This window comes from Rhinopithecus bieti, unplaced genomic scaffold (assembly GCF_001698545.2).
Source record: "Rhinopithecus bieti isolate Rb0 unplaced genomic scaffold, ASM169854v2 scaffold_8675, whole genome shotgun sequence".
NCBI classification, from domain to species: Eukaryota; Metazoa; Chordata; class Mammalia; order Primates; family Cercopithecidae; genus Rhinopithecus; species Rhinopithecus bieti.
In genome coordinates, this window is record NW_016806447.1 from 1,862,416 (window position 1) to 1,884,765 (window position 22,350).

Consider the following 22,350-nt stretch of genomic DNA (forward strand, 5'->3'; position numbering starts at 1 on the left):
GGAAACCTTAGAGGCTTGATTCTAAATGCCCATTCTGGGAAAGTAGTATTTAGCATGAAGCAACCATAATTCATGCTTGCCATTCAGACAGGAAGTGGTTAGATTAATCCTTCAGCAGATGTTTCTGAAAGCTGAAATAACTTCTCATGCATTGCCACTCCTATAGCTTGATCACAACTAGAAAGGGTAGGCCAGGTCACATACATCTTCATCTTATTCGTTTCTTAAAGAAAAGTGTGATTAACAAGGTGATAAACTGAAGCAGTAACAGCTTCTATATAGAAACATGTTTTAAAATATTAGTTGTTGGCACCAGGCATCAAACAATGTTGGCAAGCTCTGAAAGCAAACAAACAAATTACTTTTAACAAAAGCAACAATTTTTATTATCTTGCTTTATATTCAATGGATTAGAACTATAAAAAGATTCTTACTTTGTAAGCAGAAATATAAGTTGGATAGTATTTGCAGATCCTTAATACCATTTTAAATTTCATTTATGACCTGCTACATTATAAATGAGATGCTCTAAAATAATAATCGTTTTTGTTGTTGTTATAGAACAATGAGAATTTCTGTTAGGAACACAGGTTACTGTTTACATTTGCTTGTTCTCTTAAATAGTATGAGAAAGAAGTAAGGTGGAGCTGTTGGGAAAGCCCATCGTGGACCTTGGGAGATTATCTTCTTGGTTCAGTCATCTCCACCACAGATTTTTAAGAGTGTGATTTCATAGTCTCCAGAAGTATCCGACTGCAAAGAACAAAATAAATGAAGAACAAACATAGTATAAATAATGGGAGACCATAAATGAAACAAATCCTATAGCACTAGGGAATTCACCTGGGTGTGAGACTCATGAGCTATACCATTTAGTAAAATGTACCTGCAATTCCATCATTCATTCATACCTGAGTGTAATTATGTTCTGACCAGCATCTTCTTCACAGTGAATAACATTTAGATTCTTCTTGATATATTGCAGTTACATTTCAATTTGGGTTTAATAAAATAAGATTGCATCACTTACATAACATCAATTTCTAAAAAAACTTCAAAAGATTATAGTTTTAATAATATTTATCAAACACTTGCTATTCAAAAGGCTTAATGTGTATTAGCTACTTTAACCCTTTTAAAAGCTCTCTGCAATGGATACTATACATATCCCCCATTTAACAGATAAGTAAAATGAGAAAAACAGATTAGGAAACTTGCCCCAAATCTTAACGAGAATAAGTGACAAAAGCAGGATTTGAATCCCTGTATCCTGGCTCCTTAACACCCTGCTACACTGCCTGACTTAGGAAAGTGAAATGAACCACATTTTTAAAGAATATGTTTGTCAGTTCCTTTTCCCAAGGCCAACCAAAAATAGATTGTTGTTCAGAAAAGATACTGTGCGAGGTTGAGGTTTAAAGGGCAAAGATACCAAGTTTGTAGCGCAAAAGACTTCATAGGAGGTAAAACTTGGCTTTCAACCTGGATTGTGTAGGATGCTCACATTATTTTTATTTTATTTGAGGCAACCCAATCAGTGAGCACTTTTTATCACTTAAGTTTCATATTTGAAATGGCTGTCACTGGGGTAAATATTACAGTAAGTGGTAATATAAAGGAAGTCTCAGAGAAGGCTCATTTAGTGAAGAAGTTAAGCATTACTTTCATAGTAAGACAGAATAGGCATTTATATATATTGTTCTTTTTTCTTTATTTCTTGTTCATTTGTCTGTTTCACAAAATATATGACTCAATATTCTTCGTTTTTATATAGATTTTAGTTCTTATGTTATTGGTTTTCCTGTCTTGCTCTGCAATAGCAGATCTGACAAGTCAACAATGCTCCAGCTTTGTATTAAAAGAGCTCCTTCTAGACATCTCTGATCAGAATTTTAAACAATTAGGCCTTCTACCAGTTAGTCAAGGAAACACATCCAAGTAGCTCAAAGTATATTTCATACCACTAATGACTTACTTGACCTCTCCCCATGTCTTACATGGCTCAAAGACATCTCAAACTCAACACATGTAAAGCCAAACTCATAAACTTCCCCAACTCCCCAAAAGAAAAGTAAAAAAAACCCTAAAACCCGATCCTCTTGCAAGGAATGGCCCCACTATCTGTTTTCCAAGTTAGGAACTTGAGTGTCATCCTTGCTACCTTCCTTTCCTCACACCAAGATATTATACCAAGTCCCTTAAGTTTTAGCTCCTAAATATCCTTTGATCCCTTCTTATTCTCCAGAATGAGAAGATCTCACAGGGATCTTTTCATGATCCTGATACTAACTCTTCAAGAGCTCATGCCCAGAACTCTTCAATGGCTTCCCCTTACTCTTTTTTTTTTTTTTTTTTTTTTTTGAGACAGAGTATCGCTCTGCCCCAGGCTGGAGTGCAGTGGCCGGATCTCAGCTCACTGCAAGCTCCGCCTCCCGGGTTCACGCCATTCTCCTGCCTCAGCCTCCCAGTAGCTGGGACTACATGCGCCCGCCACCTCGCCCAGCTAATTTTTTTGTATTTTAGTAGAGACGGGGTTTCACCGTGTTAGTCAGGATGGTTTCGACCTCCTGACCTCGTGATCCGCCCGCCTCGGCCTCCCAAAGTGCTGGGATTACAGGCTTGAGCCACCGCGCCCGGCCTGCTTCCCCTTACTCTTAAGCTAAAGCCAAAATTCCTTAAACATTGCCAAAAAGATCGTGCATGATCTGACCCCTACATCCTCATTTTTCATTGTGCTTCCTCCACCATGAGGCCTTTCTATTTGTCATTTCTTCTATTAGAATGTTCTATTGGCTCCCTTACCTCCATAACTTTTGCCTTATTAATATCTACTTATTTTCCAGATCTGAATCATGCCTTTCTTATAGAAGCCTTTCCTGTAAGTCACGTCCTCCTATTATAGGATCTTTTAGCACAATGTCGCTTTCCTTTACATTAAACATAGTTGTAATTCCATAAGGGCAGAAAATGTCTTCCTCCACCCCATCCCTTTGCTTATAATTATAACCCTGAGCCTAGCACATAATATGCATTTGATAAATATTTTTAATTGAATGAATGAATTCACTGATCTCAAAGCTCTCTTTCAACTGAACTCATCTTGCTACTTGGATTTTATTTCTCAATATTCCCCAAGGTAGACCCTCTAATCAAACAAGTGGCTTATTACTTCTTTCCCTCTTGCCTCTTCCCATACCTGTTTCTAGAGCATTTACCTTTAAGACCCTACTGACCTGGGGTCTTAAAGGTAAATGCTCCAGCAGAGTACCTGGCCCATAGGAGACACTCAACACATGCTTGTTGACTTGAAAGGCAGGCTCAAGACCCATTTCTCTAACCCCAAACGTCTTTTCTTCTCAATTCCGATACTACTAGCTCTATACTCAACAATCTAGTATCTAATTGTACGTTGTTTCAATTATTATCTTCTAATTGTTTCTTTATACCTACCTCAGGTCTCCACATAGATTATGAGTTGATTGTGAGTGGCTACTATATTTTCCAATGAAAAACTTGGAATTGTGCTATATATTAAGTAAATACAGAATCTGTCCACCAAGGAAAACTACCAAAAAACATGATTTCATCTAAATTTTCCATAATATCTTCTTAATAAGTAATAAGAGGTACACACTGGTTTTCACCTCTGTTCTTCCTTGTCTTCTCCTTTCCACCAGTCACCCCCTGAGAAAGGTGTCAATGGACAGAGAAATGTCTAAACAATGGGTAGAAGGAAGAAGACAGGCAGGATTATAGGCTGAGATAATATGCAAAAATGGAACTCTACCCCATGAATTTCAAAAGCAACCATCTAAAAAGATCCTGTTCATCAATAGCAAAACTACAATGAGATTACTTAATAATATATGTTAGGTGGTAGAAATAAAGAAATCTTATATTATTTCAAATTGCAAACTGAAGTTTTCAGTGATGGATTTTTCTTTTCTATCAACTACAAATAGCTTAAATGTTTTCTAATACAATAAGCCTCAATTACCCAGACCATTGGGGAATGGAGAGCCACTGGTCAATTTAATTTTCTGGTTTGATGAGGGTGAACTGAAAGCCCTCTTTATGTCTCAACCTTGTTACTGACAATCTTTAGAAAATGTGTGAGTCTATTTTTCTGCCTTAGTAGCTACAATATGGTTAACGTTATTGAATCTTTCTCTGATGATTGAAACTATTGTGATGTGTCAGGACTGATTCAAATACAATTGAGTGTGAGCAGTTGATGCAATTTGTGCTAAGCCCCAGGCACAGTCTGAGAACTGCCTTTTTGAGTAGGTTCCTGATTTCAACTTATTCATGCATCTCAGCATCTCTTTCTGTAAAAGTTTAGTGCAAAAACAAAAACTCTGATTAAAAAGAGAGGGAGAGATTTTAGTGAATGAATCTAGTTAACTGATTGATGTTCATTCATTCATTCATTCATTCATAAGCCATTTGTAAAGTCAGAGGTAGGAACCTTCCCAAGATAGCTGCAGAAAGACCCAGGCTAATATTTGTGCCTGGTCAAGGGTGGCTATTGTGGGCAGGGCCATAGTGAAGGTTGGACCAAAGACTCCAGCTGCTGGCAGTGACACTGGAATGTGGTCTAAACCAGGTGTCCCCCAGGGGCCATCGCTGGGTGTAAGCTCCCTCACAAAGGTAGGGCTCCAGCCTTGTAGGGGCTTGAGAGAGGGTGCTGCTGGGGAGCTACCCAGGATGTCCATGGTGCATAATGATCCACAGCTTAGGGTATCTAATCAGCATGGACTCCATTCCCAGTTTTGGACCCTCAGTGCTCAGAGCAAACACTCTCTGCTTGGCTGCTGCTTCCCTCTTCATCCTGGATCGCCATCTAGGCCCCAACTCTCAGCTTAGACCTTGGAGACTGCACCTGGGTCCAACACTCTCTAGTGCTGATTTCCTCAAGACATTCAAGGGTAGATGGAGCAGTAAAGAGATGGAGAGGTCTGCATAGTCTGCAAGTCCTCTGTGAAGGCAGCCCTAACCCTATCTTTTCCCCTGGTCAGTGTGGCCTTGGAGGCGAGGCCTGTGGATTGCTCCACTCACCAACCTCAGCTTACACTTTGTTCCAGGGAACCAGCTTGGACTAACACTCTCTATCACTCATTTCCTAGAGACTCTCATAGGTGGTCTGGAGCACGGAGGTAGAAAAGTAAATCAATGGAAGGCTGCTGAGCAGGTGCGGGGCTAGCCCCTTAGTTCACCACTAACTAGTTGCCATCTTCCTGTTGGGACTATGACTTTTGAACCATAAGCTTAAGGTACAGAAGCTTCTTGTACAATTTGTCAGCCTTACTGCCTTATTAATTCAAATAATTTGTAACTTATTTGAAGTTTCTATGTATAATATATCAACTGAGATCTGAAAACAATGAAAATGGGTTTCATGCTTTAAAACAGAAAGGAAGGAGCCCATTTTAGGAAGATGCTCATCCAGAATGAAAGAAACAGAAGGGACTAGATTTTTTTAAAAAATAAAAAAACTGTAAAAGATTGATAAATTTAATTAAACAAGATGTGCACCCTCTGCTTGGAAAAAAATACATTCAGCCAAGTCAAAGGACAAAGAACAGACTGGGAAATATGACCTGACAAAAGGCTAATCTACCTTATGTGTAAAAGGTCTTAGAAACTGACCAAAAAGAACAAAAACCCAAAAGAATATGGACAAAGAATGTAAAAGACAGATCACAGAAAGAGAAATACAAATGTTATTTAAAACATGAAAATATACTCAGTCTCATAGCTTCAGTCTCGCGTTTTTTTTTTTTTTTTCTTTTGAGACGGAGTGCTCTCTGTCGCCAGGGCTGGAGTGGCAGTGGCCGGATCTCAGCACTGCAAGCTCTGCTCCGGTTTTACGCATTCTCCGTCTTTTTGGTCGCCGTCAGGCTCCGAGTCGGCTGGGACTCACAGCGGCCTGGCCACCTCGCCGCTAGTTTTCGTATTTCTTAGTAGAGACGGGGTTTCACCGTGTTAGCCAGGATGCGTTCTCGATCTCCTGCCTCGTGATCGCGCGCCGTCTCGGCTCATGCCCAAAAGTGCTGGGATTACAGGCTTGAGCCACCGCGCCCGGCCCAGTCTCACTTATACTAAGAAAAATGTATATTACAACTACACTGAGATACAGTTCCTCACCTATCAGACTATGAAAACCCAAAAGTTTACCTATAGTCCCAGCTACTTGGAGGCTAAGGCAGGAGGATTGCTTGAGCCTAGGAGTTCTAGGCTACAATGTATTATGATCACACCTGTGAACAGCCACTGCACTTCAGCCTGGGCAACAGAGCAAGACCCCATCTCTAAAAAATGTTTTAAAAACCCAAAAGTTTGAAAATACCCTCTGTGCCAAGGCTATGGAGAAAGAAGGACTCATACATTCCTCATAGAATTGCAAAATGGAATTCAATTGGTAGTATTTGTCAAAATTTTAAATGCATTTACATCTGTCTAAGCAATCCTACTTCTGAGAATTCATAAAGATACATTAGTACCTGATGAAGTTGTGTATGCATTATACAACATTGTTTCTAATAGCAATAAACTGGAAGCCTGTTTGCTGTGGTGGGTACAAATACACAAACAATGGAATGATATACAGCTGTTAAATAAAATGAGAAAGTTTCCTATATACTGAAATGAGAAGCACTCTAAGCTGCAGAACCATGCTGTCTCATGTAAAACAGAGAGGAAATTTAAAATACATATTTTTCTGTTCTTACATTGTCATAAAGACTGAAATAAATACAAACAGTACAGTATAAAAACAATTTGCATATGTAATTCACAGAAGAAGAAAAATTAGTGGCCAGTACACCTAAAAAAATATTGAATGTCTATTATATGCCTGGGATTTTAGAGCTGAAAATGAAGGACACTGCTGCTACTGTTTTAAGCTCAGACAACACATGTATGCATTGACAAGGAGCGAGAAATCTAAGTCATATATCTTTATATTTTAAGGAATATCTGAGTAAGGAGATGGGTAGAGAAGGGCAAAATATGTTTTGCTATTTTTAAAAGTAGACTTACTTTAATTGCTGAATACAGGGAATAGCCATAATGCTTCTTGAACTCTATTCGAATGTCCAAAAGGTCAATTTCTGATCTGGACACCATTATTCGGTTCAGAGTAAACTCATCAGTTCCAGCACCCTGTTAAGAAATGCAGGTGTTCACAATACAAATGTCATTGGTCACAAAGCAACATAGAGATTTATATTTATAAGAATCAGATAATGGTGTGCAAAATATTCAACTACAGTGATTCCTTTTCATTTATTATCAAACTCATCATTATTCAAGAAATATTTGTTGAGCACCTACTCTGTGCCAGCATCATGCTAAATGCTGCAAAACAGAGATGAGATATCCATGTTAAGTTTCCAGTTTTGTAAAGAATACAGGCAAGAAAGTAAGCCATTGCACAACAGTCTGACATGTTGAAAATATTGGGTACCATGGGAGCATACTTCAGGGGGGCCTAAGAAAGATTAGGGATTAGGAAAAGTCTGAGAAAGTGACATTTAAGCAAGGACTAAACAGTCAACAAGGGGAAGGAGTAGGTTCATGCAGGGAGGATAGAAAGGTCCTGTAGAGGAAATAGCAGGTGTGAAGGTTTAGGGCAAGAAAGAATGCCACGTTCAAGGATACATAAGTAACAAATAGGGATAACAAGAAAAGTGTCTGGAAAGGCCAGACCTTGTTAACCATGAAATGAAATTCTGACTTTATCCTAAGTGTAGAGAGCTACTGTAATATTTTAAACATGAGAATGTTGAGATCAGATCAAATTCGTGGTTTCAGAAAATCACTTTGACTGCAGTATGAGAAACAGATTGCAAGGTAGGAGTAGAATGAAGGTAAGGGAGTAAGACTGAGGCTTTGAGACTCATCTTGAGGAGACTGAGTAATTAAGGAAAGAGATGACGATAGCCATCCCTAGAATAAAGGCAGTAGGGATAGAGAAAATGGGAAGATTTGAGAGTTTCTTATGTAAATGGATTGACAAAACATAATGATGTATCACTACAGGATAATGAAAAAGAGAGATAGTGTAAAATTTCTAGCTGAGCAGTTAGGTGGATTTTGACCTAATGATGGCGAACATACTAAATGATATTCCATTCATCTATGTCCAGCAAATGCTTATGAGCATCGACTATAGCCAGGCATTATTCCATGTGCTGTGCATATGGTGGTGAACAGAACAGATTATATCTCTGTCTGCATCGACCTTATGTTCTAGTAGATGGAGACAGACAGTAAAGCAAATTAACTATTGCTTAAGTAAATAGTGATCAGAAATATGAAGAAAACAAAGCTGGAAATGGCATGGAGAGTGATTGAAAGGGAACCAACTGGCCTGGTATAGTTAGGGGAGACCTCTCTCAGGAGGAGAGCTGAGACCTGAAAGATGAGAAGGAGTCAGCTAGAAAAAGATCTGGAGGAGGAGCATTCCAGAGAAGGAATGGATGCAAAGACTATGATGTGAGAATAGACTTGCCACAGCTGAGGAATAGAAAGAAGCCTGGGGTGGCTGAGGCATAGTCAACAAGGCTGGAGAGTAATGCTACGACTTCAGAGAATTGGGCAAATTCCTGTTGGGGCCATTCTCTGGGATGACTGAACAGGGGAAGGGGAGCAGATCTGGGGCTGGGCAACTTGAGGGAAAGGATGTGTTCACTTGGGATATAACTTTGAAAGTACATGCGGGACTGCAGAAAATGGCCAGTAAAGAGATCGAGGTAAGCATCTTCTGTGCACAAGGCCCTGGCCTAGGGTCTGAGGATAAACAAGAGCCTGTACTCATGGAGCTCATCATCTGGCAGTAAAGACAGACAAGCAAACACAGGGTTACAGCATCATTAAAGGCCGCCAACTCAGCTGGGTTTATTTTAAGTAAGGCAGCTTGAGAGGCCACGGGATCTACTGGGTCTCAAGTTTGAGGTTTGGCATTCTAAAACAAGTTTTACTGCCTGCACTTACTGTGAAGTAGCGAAAATAATGTGGTCAATACTTTTCTGTACCTATCTCTATATGGATTATAATACTATTAACCTATGAGACAAATTAGTAGACAAATTAGCTACTGTAGAAAACTAATCTAAGTGGAAAAGAAATATGACATTCTATCAACATTAAGTCATATTTTTACCTTCTCATTTCTTTTCTTTTTTTTTTTTTTTTTTGAGACAGAGTCTCACTCTGTCACCCAGGCTGGAGTGCAGTGGCACAATCTCAGCTCACTGCAACCTCTGCCTCCTGGGTTCAAGCAATTCTCTGCCACAGCCTCCCGAGTAGCTGGGATTACAGGCATCTGCCACCATGCCCAGCTAATTTTTGTATTTTTAGTAGAGACGGGGTTTCACCATGTTGGCTAGGCTGGTCTTGAACTCCTGACCTTATGATCCACCTGCCTGGGCCTCCTAAAGTGCTGGGATTACAGGCGTGAGCCATTGCGCCCGGCCTGTCTTCTCATTTTCTATTTAAAATAGAGGATGAACTTTTAAAATCTAAAATTATACATAAATTTTCATCTTTCATACAAGTGGAATATTAGCATTTACTGAAACTTGTCATATTAGAGAAAATGAGACTGTTTTAGCTAAATACAAATCAAGCTATACCTACTTAGAAAAAAAATTATTTCATAAATCCAAGTCTGTTTATTTTGAAGAGAAAATCAGGTGTCTGTGTAAAGAGTGTATTGTATTATACCTTGATTTGCTGTAATATAATTTATCTTAAAATGTTTAAATTACATTAAAATAACTAATTTTTAAATATTTGCTCTACTATTTGCATACTTCCCCAAGGGAATTAAGGGACGCTAAGAATGCACATGAACTTTCCAGACCAACCTTCAAAGCTCGATGCAGTCTTTCTGCTAAAAAGGCCGGCGTGTTCCTCACACAATGAACTGTCATAAAAAGCAAAGTAATGTTCAGCTCCACGGAATAGAAATTGGGTTAATCTATAGTAAGTAATATGTTTTTTAAAAAGATTCTTTGGACTGTCATACCACTCTACCCCCTCCCCACAACTGGCTTTTACTTGGAATGAAAGAAAGGCTGCTTACCTTGATTTACAAAGCCTTTTAACGTCATATTTGCACAGAACTTTAGCACAGTAATTATCTCCAGCCATGGGGAAAATAAAATTACCTGCCAAAGAAACTCCCACAGCGACTGACTCATCTCTGGATCCCAGACACATCGAACACCTACGCTTTCACTGATAACTCCCTAGGGTGCGACACTGCTCAGCTACTAACATCTCGGGCTACTGATGAACAACTCGGGCCTGACAACTGCAGCGATGTTGCTCCAAATAACTCATTAGGCACGAAGGGGCACTGGAGTTCCATTTAAAAGCAATTTTTCCCATGGAAAGAATTTTCTTTTAAATGACTGGATTAGAATTTATAGGCTGGTTAGAGTGACTCCGTTAGAACAAGTACCTGTCATCTAAATTCAGTTGCCTAAAAAAAAAAAAAATACAATCTTCCAATTCTTTATTTTGAAATAACAAGAAAAGCAGAAATAAAACAAGAAAAGGAAACTGACAAAATGCAAGACTAAATTATCTTTTAAATAAAATGAAAATAAGAATAGAAAAGTCTGTAGGGAACAAAACCTATTTATAGCAACACAATTATTTTCATAATCGTAAATCTGATCTCTAGGTAGGAATCCAACCAAAAGTGAATGGATTTTATAATGAATTTTGGAGCTCAGAACAAGAATAACTGACTTTCACATCGTGGCTTATAGACTCTCTTAAGGAAAGCTAAAAGACTTTTGGCTTTTGTAAGTGATTTAAGGGAAACAGAAGGAGAAATGTATTAGAAACCCAAACACGGCATTTAGAATAAAACTGTTACATGAAGTTCTCTGACAAGAAACTAGCCATTTAAACTAGTAAACTCACATTAAAGTAAGCCATAATAGCCTGATACAAAATAATGATGCCCACTTTCATCCTATTAAGCTTTTCAGTCACCTCCCTGCTAACTAGATTTGTACAATCCCTTCATGATCCTTTCTTCCCTTTAGCTTGCCTTCTGCTTTATGTTCTTACCTACTAGATTTGTTCTTTGTATCTGAAAGTTTTGGAAGGTGGCAGTATGTTTTAGTGGGAAGGAGGCTTTACCACCCAGCACCACAGGCAGGGAAGCTTGGGAGTCCGTTAGAATTAATTACTATGACCAAGTATTCATAATTGCCCATTCCCTACCCTCCTCATTGTCTTGACCACACTTTCATCAGGCCTCTCTCCTCCCACAGGTTCCTGAACTCTGGCTTGCCCCCAGTCCTGAGCAAGCCCTAAAATGCAGAACATGCCTCTGTTGCAGCTTATCTTGAGAGTCCAGCTGTCCACCGCCAGACGTGTTTCCTGTCAATCCCCAATGATCACACCCTCATGCTTGCCCAACATTAAAAGTTGCTGCTAAGACTTTTCTGTTGGATTTTGAAACTTTTGCGCATTTTTCCCCCTGTCTTTTAGAGACACCCAGCCGAGTCTTGTATGTTTCTGAAATCAACATGTTTTCTCTATTGAAATAGTTTTTCTGAATAAACTATTTACTTCTCCTTACTTAAGCCTGGATTTGTTTTTATTTGGCAGCTAGTATGCTCCTATTACATGATTCTAAGATGACACAGCTCAGATGGTTTCTCATGTCAAAAACTATGTGTTGACCATTGTATTGGATTCCTCTTGTCACTCAGGCTCTGGTGTAGTGGCACCAACATGGCTCACTGGAGCCTTGACCACCTGGGCTTAAGCACTCCTCCCACCTCAGCTCCTTGAGTAGCTGGGACTACAAGTGTACACCAACCCACTCAGCTAATTTTTTATTTTTTTGTAGAATATTTAAAATAAAGATTAACAATATAAAATGGAAAAAAAATTAACCAGTTCTATCATTGCCACTGGAACAGTCTCAGAATGTTGCTCTATGTTGCCCAGGCTGGTCTTGAACTCCTGGTCTTAAGTGATCCTCCTGCCTCAGCCTCTCAAAGTGATGGGATTATGTGCATGAGCCACCCCACCCAGCCCAGTCTTGCATGTTTCTGAAATCAACGTGTTCTCTCTATTGAAATAGTTTTTCTGAATAAAGCCTCTCCTTACTTTTTTTTTTGTTTTTGAGGACGGTGAGACGGCTAGTTTCTCGCTCTGCTCTCCCAGGGCTGGAGCTGCAGTGGGCCGGATTCTCAGCTCACTGCAAGGCTCCGCCTCCCGGAGTTCACGCCATCTCCTCCTCAGCCTCCCGAGGCTAGCCTGGGACTACAGGCACCCGGGCCACCTCGCCCGGCTAGTTTTTGTATTTTTTTTAGTAGAGACGCGGTTTCACCATGGGTTAGCCAGGGATGGTTCTCGGATCTCCTGACCTCGTGGATCCGGCCCGGGTCTCGGCCTCCCAAAGTGCTGGGATTACAGGCTTGAGCCACGGCGCCCGGCAAGCCTCTCCTTACTTAAGGCTGGATTTGTTTTTATTTGGCAGCTAGTATGCTCCTATTACACAATTCTAAGATGACACAGCACAGATGGTTTTTCATGTCAAAAACTCTGTGTTGACCATTGTATTGGATTCCTTGTGTATGAAATATGCAGAGTAGGCAAATCTATAGAGACAGAAAGTAGATTAATGATTACAGCAGCCAGGAGGTGGGGAGGATTGGAGAGTGACTGTCAATAGTTACAGTGTTTCTTATGGGGCTGATTAAAATGTCCTAAACTTAGATTGTGCTGATGGTTGCAAAACCTTGTGACTATATTAAAAAGCATTGAATTGCACACTTTGAATGGATGAATTTTATGGTATGTAAGTTATATCTCAATAAAAAATTTTAAAGACTGGTTTATTCCAATGGTAGACTGAAACAGAAAATGAAAGTGTGACATATTTTGAACTTCAGTTGAATTATAAGGTCTTTTTTAACATGATAAAATAATGTGTATTATAGCCCAAATGTAATACATAATTCAATGATATATTTCCAACCATGCTCCTTAGCTCAATGAATGAGAGTTTGTACATCTCAATAAAGTTTTTCAAACATTACGGCTTAGCAAGAACACCAAACGAAAAACAGCAGGCAGAATTAATATAAAGATTAACAATACAGGCCAGGGGTGGTGGCTCAAGCCTGTAATCCCAGCACTTTGGGAGGCTGAGGTGGGTGGATCACTTGAGGTCAGGAGTTTGAGACCAGCATGGTCAACAAGGTGAAACCCTGTCTCTACTAAAAATACAAACATTAGCCAGGTGTGGTGGCATGTGCCTGTAATCCCAGCTACTTGGGAGGCTAGAGGCACAAGAACCACTTGAACCCAGAAGGTGGAGATTGCAGTGACCTGAGATTGCACCACTGTACTCCAGCTTGGGCGACAGAGCGAGACTTCATCACACACCAAAAAAGAAAAAAAGATTAACAATATAAAACGGAAAAAAAATTAATCAGTTGTATCATTACCACTGGAACAGTCTGAGAACTAATTATGAAGACTGATCTCAATTCTACTTTTTTAATTGAAGAAGAAAGTTTTCCCTTTCTTAGCCTCCTCAGCCTATCTTTTAGCAATTCAGAGTCAACAGTGAGCTGAGATTGTGCCACTGCACTGTAGCCTGGGTGCCAGAGACTCCATCTCAAAAAAAAAAAAAAAAAGAAAGAAAGAAAAGAAAGCCACTGATATCTTTCATAAATAACCAAATATGGTAGATTACCAAACTGGCTTAGGTCTTAGTTGCGTATGTGTATGTGTGTGTGTGTAAGTGTGTGTGGTTTTTTATAAAGAGACAAGGTCTTGCTATGTTGCCCAAGCTGGCCTTGAACTCCTGGGCTCCAATAATCCTTCTACCTCAGCCTCCCAAGTAGATAAGACCACAGGTGCATGCCACAGTGCCTTGCCTATGTCTCAGTTTTCAACAAAGCTCAATAAAAATGACAGTAGAAATAAAATATTTCAGCTCTCAAGAAGTCTACAAGCTAAACACGGTCATAAGACAAATACAAACTTAAAAAGCAAAGTAAGATTTGAAACGATGGCTGGATGTGGTAGCTCACACCTGTAATCCCAACACTTTGGGAGGCTGAGGTGGGTGGATTGCTTGAGCTTAGGAGTTCACGACCAGCCTGGGCAACATGATGAAACCCCATCTCTACAAAAAATACAAAAATAGCTGGGCCAGGTGGTGCATGCCTGTAGTCTCAGCTACTTGGGAGGCTGAGGTGGGAGGACTGCTTGAGCCTGGGAGGTTGAGGCTGCAGTGAGCTGAGATCACACCATTGTACTCCAGCCTGGGTGACAGAGTGAGATCCTGTTTCAAAAAAGAAAAAAAAAAAAGACGTAAAAAAATAACTTCTTCATGCATTCATTTAACAATATTTGTTGAGTGGACTGTGTGTATCCTGGACCATGATGGGGGCTGTAGGGAGCATAAAAAGATGGATCAGTCAGGATTCTTGCCCAAAAGGAGCAGGCCTTGTCACTGAGTTAAAACAAGTACAAAGTAACTTAGTTTACTAGCACTCGAAGGCTTACCTATGGCCAAAAGTAAGTCTTCAAAATGCCCAGATAATTCTCCTTTTATGCTGTCCACAATGTCCTTTTGGCTGATATTTCTGTATTCATCAAATGCTAAAAGGAAGCACCATAAAATTATTTAAAGCAACCCAGTTGAGCACATTTGAATATATTCTAGTTTTTTATTTGATATGTATAAGATCAAGTAGCAAGCTAAAAAACTCCCTCTTTAAACCATGAAAATTTGGGTACAAAAGTTTTGTTTTCTTTTGTTCCTTTTAAGGAAATCATCTACAATAAACCCCAAACATCCCTAGATAATTTTCTTCAATGATCTCTCTTTCTCTTTTCCCTTCTCTCAAGCAGTAAGCATTTCAAATAGCCTAAATAGTTAAATAATAAATACTTTATCTAGTAAGGTGGGCTATTTTACATTTTATTTATAGCAGCACCTGGGAAATGATACTATAATCACTAGTCAAATATGTTTTCTCTGGTGAAGAAATCTCAACTCTGAAGACTTCTTTGCACTGAATAAATCATTTCCTAAGGCGGCATGGCCTACTTCACACCTCCCAGAAGGCATCTGAATTTCTTGATCTGTATTTGCCCCTGTACATATGTCACCAAGTATACAGGCATATTTTTTAGCCAAGTACATTTTTCCCCAATATATTTTTTAAAAAAGAAATTTTGGAGAGAGACCTAGGGTTATCTGGTTTTTGTTTTTCAAACAAAGACATGAATAAAGCAACTATCACTTACTGTTGTCATTATTTTATAAAACAAATGTGATTTTAATGCAAAAGTTAAGAAAGAACAACTTCAGAATTTCAAAGTCACAGTAATATCCTTATGTTTACTCATCGTTCCGTCAACTCAGCATAAGCTTGCTGTGTGGCTGTTCTGTAAACTAGCACCTGGAAGCCACAGTCAGAAGATGTTCACAGTAAATGGAGGTTTAGTTTTCTAGGTGCTGTTGCTTCCAGAACAGCTCTAGGAGGTGCCATGAGTGAGAGTGTGGGTGCCCACAATTCCATATAATAGCTGGTCTGACGATAAGAGTCGATCCATTCTACCATTTACCTTCATATCAGAAATAGCTGAAGGTTAATCAGTATTGATGTGTCAACAGAGACTCACTTGCAGTGTCTGGCTTTTCTGGAAGTGGCTAACTAGAGAGAACTGTTAGGTGGAGTGGAAGCAGTTGGGCTTCTCCATCCCACAGGAACAAGCCTTTCTACTCTCACCCTAGAGGTGTCCTCTTTTCTTCTTCCGGTAACCTCCCTCCCCCATCTATTACCTGGTACTCACTAGGTAATCTACTCAGCCTCTACGGAAAAACAAAAGTGTAGTGTCAGTACTTCCTTGAGTTACAATACAGCTTCCCCATTTTGTTTCCTGAAGTGTGAACAAATAAACTGGAACAGACTGCAATTTTAAACTTCGTTTTTCTAGATCTTTGTATACTAAATGCAAAAACATTTGTAAAACAACACACAACACGAAGGATTGTAATGTGAGTTCGTACTTAGTTTTAGTTGAGGAAAGCTCCTTAAACACAGGATCTCAGTGAATTTGTCTTCATCCGTGCCCCATCTGTTCTCACCAGCTTTATAGAGAATCTATTCGCAAGAGAATGTTATTGGAGACACAATTATTTTCTTTTTTTGAGAGGTGACATGAGAAGAACGCGAGCTGTATTTTCGAGGTCAGTGCAATCATCTATTATCAAAGTCTCTCACTTTCAGCAGACTAGAAATCAATAATTGGGCTGGCAGGAGCTAAGGAGAATGATAACTACCCCTGGGGCAGGCAAAAAGTTAGGGTTGGTATCCTCAAGCCTCAGGCTTCTCTTTCAAACAGAAAAAAAAAAAAAGCCCCCCCGTTGGTCTATTTTTCTCCTTTTTTCACATAAATGCAAAGGCAGCCACATAGGAGAATAGGTAAAGGAAATGTTTTCCTGCTTTGTTACTGACCTGGGCATCTTTTTTGGCCAGATGCTCATCCACTTTCAGACTTTCATCTCTTCTGCCCTAAACAGGGATGACGAAAACAAGGGCCATCCTTTAAAGACAGGAGATTCTAACACACGGTAACTCAACCAGCAAGGGATCTTAGCGGTTTTTCTTCAAGGCAGGACAGGTTGCACAGAAAAATCAGGTACTCTGGGCTCCAGTTCTGTTTCTGCCATTGACTAGTCATGAAATTTTTAGCAAATCACACAATTTTATGGGCCTCAGTTCCCTCCTCTGATAATTCATATATATATATATATATATATATGAATCTTATACATACATTCATACATATATTCATATATACATACATTCATATATACATATATTCATATATACATACATTCATGTATATTCATACATATATTCATATATACATACATTCATATATATTCATATATACATACATTCATATATATTCATATATACATATATTCACATATATATATATATTTAGAGACAGGACCTTGCTCTCTGTCAGCCAGGCTACAGTGTAGTGCTGCAAATGTAGCTCACTGTAACCTTGAACTCCAAGGCTCCAGCTCTCTTCCCGCTTCAGCCTACTGAGTAGCTAATATGACTACAGGTGCACACCACCACACACAGCTAATTTTAAAATTTTTTTTAGAGATGGGAATCTCGCTATGTTGCCCAGGTTGGTCTCAAACTCCTGGCCTCAAGCTGTCCCCCGACCTCAGCCTCCCAAATCTCTGGGAATACAAGTGTGGGCCACTGTGCCCAACCCAACACAGAGGTCTTACGTGGAAGACAAGACAAGGTACAAACTGGGAGAACATATTTTTTTTTTTTTTTTTTTTTTTTTTTTTTTTTGAAACGGAGTCTCACTCTGCTGCCCACGCTGGAGTGCAGTGGCCAGATCACAGCTCACTGCAAGCTCCGCCTCCCGGGTGTACGCCATTCTCCTGCCTCAGCCTCCTGAGTAGCTGGGAGTACAGGCACCCGCCATCTCACCCGGCTAGTTTTTTGTATTTTTTAGTAGAGACGGGGTTTCACCGTGTTAGCCAGGATGGTCTCGATCTCCTGACCTCGTGATCCGCCCGTCTTGGCCTCCCAAAGTGCTGGGATTACAGGCTTGAGCCACCGCGCCCGGCCGAGAACATATTTGTAACATGTATCCGATAAAGAACTTGTATCCAAAAGACATAAAGAACTCTTAAAACTCAATATGAAAATAACAACCCAATTTAAAAATGGTTGAAAGATCTCAATAGGCATCTCACCAAAGAAGACACAGAGGTGGCACATGAAAAGACTCTCGACATTGTATGTCATTAGAGAATTACAAATCAAAACAATAAGATGCCACTACACAACCTATTAGAAGGGCTCAAATCCAAAACACTGACAACACCAAATACTGGTGAGAATGTGGAGCAACAGGAACTTTCATTCACTGCTGATATGAAAGCAAAATGGTACAGACACCTTGTAAGACAGCTCCGCAGTTTTTCTATAAAGCTAAATATCTCTTACTATATGATCAAGCAATTGCACCCCTTGGTACTTAACCAAAGGAATTGAAAACATGTCCACACAAAAACCTCCACATGAATGTTTACAGAAGTTTTATTTACAATTGCCAAAACTTGGAAGCAACCAAGATGCCTTTCAGCAGGTGAAATAAATATTCTATACAATGGAATATTACTCAGTACTAAAAAGAAATGAGCTATCAAGCCATGAAAAGACATAGAGGAACCTTAAAGGCATATAGCTAAGTGAAAGAAGCCAGCCTGAAATGGCTACATACTGTATGATTCCAACTATAGGACATTCTAGAGAGGGCAAAACTATAGAGACAGTAAGATCAGTAGTTGGTGGGGAGGAAGGTATGAACCGGCAGGGCACAGAGGATTTTTAGGACAGTGAAACTACTCTATCATACTGTAATGGTAGACATATGACATTATACATTTATTAAAATCCCTAGAACTAACTATATGACAGAAAGAGTGAACCCTAATGTAAACTACAAACTTCAGTTAATAATAATGTATCAATATTCATTCATCAACTGTAACAAATACACATACTAATGCAAGAATGAGACTTTCTCTCTCTCTCTCTCAAAAAACAACAACAACAACAACAACAACAAAAAACAAAAAACAAAACAAAAAAAGTTAGCTGAGTGTGATGGTGTGCACCTGTGGTCCCAGCTGCTCAGGAGGCTGAAGTGGGAGGACTACCTGGGCCCAGCATGTCAAGACTATAGTGAGCTGAGATCACACCATGGTTCTCCAGCCTGGGCAACAGAGCGAGATCCTATCTCAAAATAATAATAATAATAATAATAATAATAATAATAATAATAATGGAAAGGAGAGAGTAGAAGAGGGGCATATGGGAGCTCTCTGTACTTTCTGCTCAATTTTTCCATAAATCTGAAGCTCCTCTAAAAAGTAAAGTTTGTTTAAAACAAACAAACAAACAAACCTCAAAGGCCTGGCGTAGTGGCTCATGCCTGTAATCCCAGCCCTTTGGGAGGCTGAAGCGGGTGGATTGATTGAGGTCAGGAGTTTGAGACATCCTAGCCAACATGGTGAAAACCTGTCTCTACCAAAATACAAAAATTAGCCGGGTGTGGTGGCGTGCGTCTGTAATCCCAGCCTACCAGGGAAGCTGAGGCAGGAGATTTGCTTGAACCTGGGAGGCAGAGGTTGCAGTGAGCCGACATCGTGCCACTGCACTCCAGTCTGGATGACAGAGTGAGACTCTGCCTCAAAAAAGAAAAAAAAAAAGTCCTTAAAGATCCCCAAACCAACTGTAATATTAAAGGTTCTATGGTTTAAGTGATGTTTGTGTGCATGTGTGTGTGTGTGGTGTGTGTGTGTTCACGTACAAATGCTTAAGCACATTATAGAAAGACAGGAGACAGAAACAAAACATGGGATTACCTGAATTATTTGGCAAATTATAGGCAGATGAAACATTTAGCTACAATTGTTTAAAATGAATTTGTTCATATTTTCAAACATTAGGTCCTTGCATGACTGTCTGATTTTTGCCTGGTTTCTTTTCTGTGCTGCTGATACTCTGCTGCTGTTTGCTTTCTTCTTGTTCTCCTTCACTGTACACTCTGCTCCAATGATATAAATGCTGATTATCATTGGGTCTTAATAAAATACTAACAAACCACCACCACCCTGTGTTGATCACTAAGTACTTCACATACTCTCTCTTTCTATTAATCTTCATAACACCCTATGAGTACTTGGCATTATTAGTATTTTAGTTTTACAGATATGAAAATGAATGCTTTAAGACTTAAAGAACTTGTCCAAATATACAAAACTAGTAGACAGCATGAGATTCCAGCCCTGTTTGATGCTAGAACCCTGTGCTAGAGCCCTGCTCTATACTGCCTCCTGTGGGTGGGTGTGCTCATGTCCATACACAAACAGATGTGCACTTATGAATATATACCTCTGAGAGCATATGTTTGCAGCAATGCTTCATAAATTTGGTGTTGTGGGTTCAACCTTCATAAGGTTTTCACATTTAAAGTAATTGAAACCATAATTTAGATAAATCGCTTCCTCGTGGCATAATGTCTCACTTTGACAGGTGCTGTTTCAACCATGAGGCTGAGACCATTTTTGGGATTTTCTCACACTTTAGGTGCTATGTAACTCAGCTGAAAGAAAATTGGTGAGATATGGTTTAAATCACTTTCTCTCTTACACATAGCTATGAATATATCTCATCTTTGACCTTACCATCTTTATGATAAAAGTCATAAGCCTTCTACAAAGGGAAAGCAAGGTGTGGCCTCATTAGGTCACATAATGATTAATAGTTTGGCAGCTTTTCCAAGGTGGCAAGGCTGAAGTTGCAGCAATCACTTTCTTTTTTTTTAATCCTGAGACTGATACTCATTTGTTAGTTTAATACCCATCTCTAAAGACAATTCTTCTGTATCATGCTTCCTATTTAATTTAGAAGCTAATAAAAGAAATATTTATTCTTTGGAGTCCAGAAGAAAATAAACCTGTTCTTTAAAATGGAGACACTTACAATGGAAATAAATATTATATGCCAGATGATGTATCAGAATGTCTTCTAATGTCAAAATTGTGAAACCTGACCAAAACACCTCCACTTACTGACTCAAACAAGTTTTCTTTGTTGTTACATCATTATGCATGCTTTTATGATCTTGGTTAAACATTATATTGCTTGGTGGCAATGAAAATGTAAAATGAACAAACCATTTCATAAGGAAAATTGTGAACTAATTGTCTCAGTTTGGTTATTTTTAAACTCCCTAAAAAATTATTATTGAGCATGCAGATTACTGGGGAGTTAAAAAATAAAAAATAAAACCTTACATCTGCCAAAGTCAACAGAGCTTTCCGGAAGTCACCAGATGTTTCCGAACTAATATCATCTCCAAGGCTCTTCTTGTATACTGAAACCAAATCAGAATGAAATTAAGCTTTGACAAACTGAAAAATAGGATTATAAAACAGAGAAAAGTTTAAATGCCAACACTAGCAAAGAATGGGTATGTGATAAGATAAATCTTGCCCTTTTATTTAATTTCTTCATGCTCTTCTGTTGTGACATGGTACATTCTTCTTATAACTCTTACTGCACTGTGTTGTGGTAAATGCAAAAGAATAGAAAGAGTTGTCATTCTGGAGCAAATCATGGTTTATTTCATCTGACAATGGCACTAAGGGATGCATAGTGGAAAAGCTGGGGTGGATGAGCTACTAGTTTGCCTTTCAATTTCCATTCTGACCATCTTCCATACTAAGAGAACCCTAACCTTAAGCAAGATACAATGCCACACAGCTTAAAAACTATATTCTCAGCTTTCCTCTTAGCTAGTGCAGTTCTATAACTTAGTTCTTCACAATGAAATGAAGGCAGACAAATATGACTTTGCTGGGAAATCTCCTTAAAGGGATGGGGCCATGTTCATCTTAGTCCTTCCTCCATTTGACTGCCTTACATGTGAACTGATATCTGCATCTTGGGCAGCCATCTTGGACTGTGAAGATAAGGACCACTTCCTAGTGATGGCATAAAAGTAATCAAGAAGAAGCCTGAGTTCCTAAAAGCTTTTAGTAGCTGTCATACTAGTCCTAGAATTGCCAGTGTCTAGACTTCTACATATGATAAAAATAAACTTCTACCTTTTGTAAGCCACTGTAATTTTTCTGTTTTATTGAATCTAACCCTAATCGTAATGAATATAACTAAACTATATTTTTTAGTATCTCCCAAAAGTAAGAAAGCTACCTCAAAACATGCTATTTCCCTTTACAAATGCCAATTGTATGTTCATATATTTCAGTACTGACTAGATGTAGCCCCTTTTGCATGGCCTGTGATGTGCGGTGCCCATCAGTCTTAAATCTCTGTCTGCCCCATCCATGGGGTGGTGATTCTCTTGGAGCCACTATACACCTGGTTGTAGGTGACACCATGTGGCTATTTGAACTCTGTCTGCATCATTCTCAAGAACTCTATAAATTATCCATATTAGGCCGGGCGAGGTGGCTCAAGCCTGTAATCCCAGCACTTTGGGAGGCCGAGATGGGCGGATCACGAGGTCAGGAGATGGAGACCATCCTGGCGAACACGGTGAAACCCCGTCTCTACTAAAAAATACAAAAAACTAGCCGGGCGAGGTGGCGGGCGCCTGTAGTCCCAGCTACTGGGGAGGCTGAGGCAGGAGAATGGCGTGAACCCGGGAGGCGGAGCTTGCAGTGAGCTGAGATCTGGCCACTGCACTCCAGCCTGGGCGACAGAGCGAGAC

The 22,350-nt window shown here is 39.5% G+C and overlaps 1 protein-coding gene across 1 annotated transcript in view; it reads right to left on the minus strand.

Moving 5' to 3' along the window:
• Positions 1-358: 358 nt before the first annotated feature.
• The window catches only part of ANXA3 (annexin A3), a 68,125-nt gene continuing 46,133 nt past the window's right edge, over positions 359-22,350 (minus strand). The window contains exons 7-13 of the mRNA XM_017876535.1: positions 20,912-20,991; positions 16,521-16,577; positions 16,073-16,166; positions 14,560-14,655; positions 9,873-9,931; positions 7,042-7,164; positions 359-753 (exon numbers count right to left, since the gene is read on the minus strand). Of these exons, the coding sequence (XP_017732024.1) occupies positions 694-753; positions 7,042-7,164; positions 9,873-9,931; positions 14,560-14,655; positions 16,073-16,166; positions 16,521-16,577; positions 20,912-20,991 (569 nt within the window). The 3' untranslated portion in view covers positions 359-693. The remainder of the gene's footprint in view (positions 754-7,041; positions 7,165-9,872; positions 9,932-14,559; positions 14,656-16,072; positions 16,167-16,520; positions 16,578-20,911; positions 20,992-22,350) is intronic.